The 3,199-nt window shown below is 47.4% G+C and overlaps 1 protein-coding gene across 1 annotated transcript; it reads right to left on the bottom strand.

Annotated features, from left to right (window-relative positions):
* Positions 1 to 226: 226 nt before the first annotated feature.
* Positions 227 to 1,225, bottom strand: LOC149325156 (uncharacterized). The gene has a single exon (XM_089563735.1). The coding sequence runs from the start codon at positions 1,223 to 1,225 to the stop codon at positions 227 to 229; it is 999 nt and encodes a 332-aa protein (XP_089419861.1).
* Positions 1,226 to 3,199: the final 1,974 nt, after the last annotated feature.

Here is a 3,199-nt window from a genome sequence, read left to right as displayed (position 1 = left end):
AGCTAAAAATTCAAATTTATGGTCTAGTGCATTTAGGAGGGTTTCTACAGAATCCTGTTTATTCCGAAGGCTTTGCGCATTGAGATGGAATAAGGAAAGTTGATTTTTTTCTCGTAGAGGCTTGGAATGTTTAAACGAATCAGCATCATGATAAGAATATGCGAACGAGGCTGTCATTTTCAAGGGTGCTGCTATCAGTTACCGTGGTGTGCATACGGCCTGTTACTCAACGTATCTTATCCAGATCGTTAGTCATCCTAATCCTGATAACTCGGCTGCGGGCGCCACGACAAACAAACATTTTTCCATTCTTCAACCAGGCAAACTCATACTCTTTTTCCTTGGCCGTTTTTTTCATTTTCCAAAAGAGCGCCTTGTTCTGTGCTGTCAGGTTTTCATTGAAGAAGATTTTAGATTTCGCTTCCTTTAGCTGTCCCTTTTTTGCAAGCCATAAGTCTCTGGTTGAACGGGATAGGAAGCGTACAAGAACAGGTGTAACCTTCTTAAAACTCTCCCCGACCTCACTGTCACTACTAGCACTCGCGTTGTTAGTGCTCTCCTTGATAGACCGTGAGGGCAATCGATGAACAGCCTCAACATCTGCCTCGGAAAGCAGCGGAAGTTCGAGATCAGTGGCCAAGACATTAAGCTTTTCCAGTAGGTTTTCATTTTCATGATGGGGCAGCCCAAGTATTTCTAAATTTTGGCGTCTGCTGTACTGCTCTAGTTCGTTAACTTGTTGCCTTAATTCCTGGTTTTCTTGTTCTGCTACCAGAACCTCGAGTTTTTCCACTCGCTTTCCGAGGGCAGATATATCTGCATCCTGTTGCTTCATTTTCGACAAAACTTCGTCGTATTTTGTGGACATTTCCTGCATAAACTGCTCAATACCATCCACAGTGGCCTTTATCTCTCCTAGTGCGTCGATTTTCGATTTGATCTCAAGTACTTCTGTGAGCACGAGACGAACATCTGTAATTTCACTTCCAAGATTCATTTCCGGTTCCTCGCTTGTTTTTTTGCCACTATGGTTGCTTCGAGCCTTAGCTGTTTTGCATGTTGGGCCTTTCCATGCTTTTTTTGCAGTTTCTGCCTTTTTCTTGTATGTGGCTTCACTTACCCCAGAACATGTGCCAAGATGATACACATAACAACACTCTGAGCATGTCAGAAACGCTTCATCCTCAGAAAGCTGCTCGTTGCATGCAAGACATGTGTCAGCCATTTTTCACTTGTCACGACAGACCGAACAGTCAGCAGCAGCGGCTACCAGAAAAAAAAATAGCTAAAGTTACATTTCAAGGGGAAAAGGAGGAAAAAAAAAACCAACCTGTAAATTAAGGTGATGTTTTTAGGGCACGGATAGTAGGTCCTGCGGTGCCACTGCTGCTGAATGCTTGTGAAGCAGATCCCCGGTGGCAAGCTGCTTTTATAGCTGTTGGGCGGTGACGTCACGAGCTACGTCGATGTTAGCAGCCAGTTTCCCAGCCACGTTTCCGATCGCCAGTCATTCTGCGGTAGCTCATCCGGGGCAGATGTACGCAATCGGCTCCTGTAAATTAAGGTGATGTTTTTAGGGCACGGATAGTAGGTCCTGCGGTGCCACTGCTGCTGAATGCTTGTGAATGCTGTATGCAGGAGTTGCGAAGTTCGATCCCCAGTGCCGCCGGGTACCCACCGGGGGTACAATGGGCACAAGCTTTCCCCTCCCTGGCCTGGTGCTCGGCTTCTTTAGGGTGAAATGCTTGGGAAATGGGTCTCTGACCCCACCTTGAGAAGAAGAAAAATACCTCGTGCCATGGCGCTGTTTGGCCCCAGATGCCCTCGCGCCATCAAAAAAAAATATAAAAGAAATCGGATATGGCAAGTTTGCTTAGCTCGATGACGTTCATTTGGAAGGAAAATCACAGCACGGATGGGGGCACTGGACAGCGAACGAGAAGTCCACACAACTGGCGACAGCACTCGCTGTTGCGAGAGCAGCCCTCACTGCGCATCCTTATTGGTCTTCACCCAGCGTCCCCGTTCGCGCTTTTTTCCCTTCCAAATGGTAGTACACACCACCGGCTCAAACAGGGATCGCCGCCGCGGTTGCCACGCAGAGCAAAGACTGCGAATTTATGAGGCGACCAAAAAATTCAGGGGGCACTTCGTTGACCTAAAGTGCACTGAGGCCTTAAGCGCGATGTTGCTGCTTGTGTCACTGATGTGTGGTTAAGATGTTAAGCTTCGCCTCTAAAACTGGAGCGCTTCAGCGTCTTGCTACGCTGCCGGGGAGTCCACAGAACGTCATCGCCCGTTCGGCTGTACGCCTTGCTCGTCGGTAAATTGGTTGGTTGAGGGAAGGAAAGGCATCTGTCTAGCATATCTCGGTGGACACCTGAACCTTGCCATAACGGCAAGGGAGGAAGATAGGAGTCAACGAAGACACCGTATTCACTAGACGCGCCTTTGTTCATTCCAAACCATTCAGCTGCCGTGTAGGTATGGTTAGCATGCTCGTCTCGCACTCTGGAGACCCTGGTTCGATTCCCCAACTCGACCAATTTCCTACTCGGTTTTATTTATTTATCTCCTCTGACTAGAGTGGTTAATAAAGGTAATTGGTTAATTAATCAGTTAGCTAAACTCAGTCCCACTTACATGGAGCATCACTATACGATCCCCTTAAATGTTTGCGCGCGCTGTGACGGCACGACCATTTCGACCAACTGAACCAAGGTCAGCGTAGCTACGGCGCGACGGTGGCCACGCGAGTTCTCGCTTTGGCTGCCGGTGTGTTGCTTTCACAACAAATATTTATTAATGTGAAATTTGAGCTCAGCTCATTAGCTGTTTCAGCTTTCCGGTATATTGCTACAAAGAGTGCAAGCAAGAGATGTATGTACAATTAAACAGCTTTTTATTTTTCAGACATATTCTTTCCTCAAGGAACACTCCACTAACAGTAAAGTTACACCTGAGAGAGGTTACACTACAAAAGAATTATTGCACTTAAAGTGCACTACCACAAACAAACAAATCACAATTTGTTCACTAATGCTTAAACGATGGCTCGGGTGGCCAACGCCCTTTTTATAAAGGCTCGCTCCACGTCTGTCTGTTCTTCGCGCCAAGGCAGGTGTGCACGTACACACAGTGTCGGCTGTGCAGTCTCCTTCTCGCACTTGGCGCCCGTCCTCACTGGTCAAAGGCCGGG

The sequence above is a fragment of the Amblyomma mixtum genome, chromosome 10 (assembly GCF_055824585.1).
Source record: "Amblyomma mixtum isolate Tamu chromosome 10, ASM5582458v1, whole genome shotgun sequence".
Lineage (NCBI taxonomy): Eukaryota > Metazoa > Arthropoda > Arachnida > Ixodida > Ixodidae > Amblyomma > Amblyomma mixtum.
This window is presented reverse-complemented; position numbering and strand designations above follow the sequence as displayed.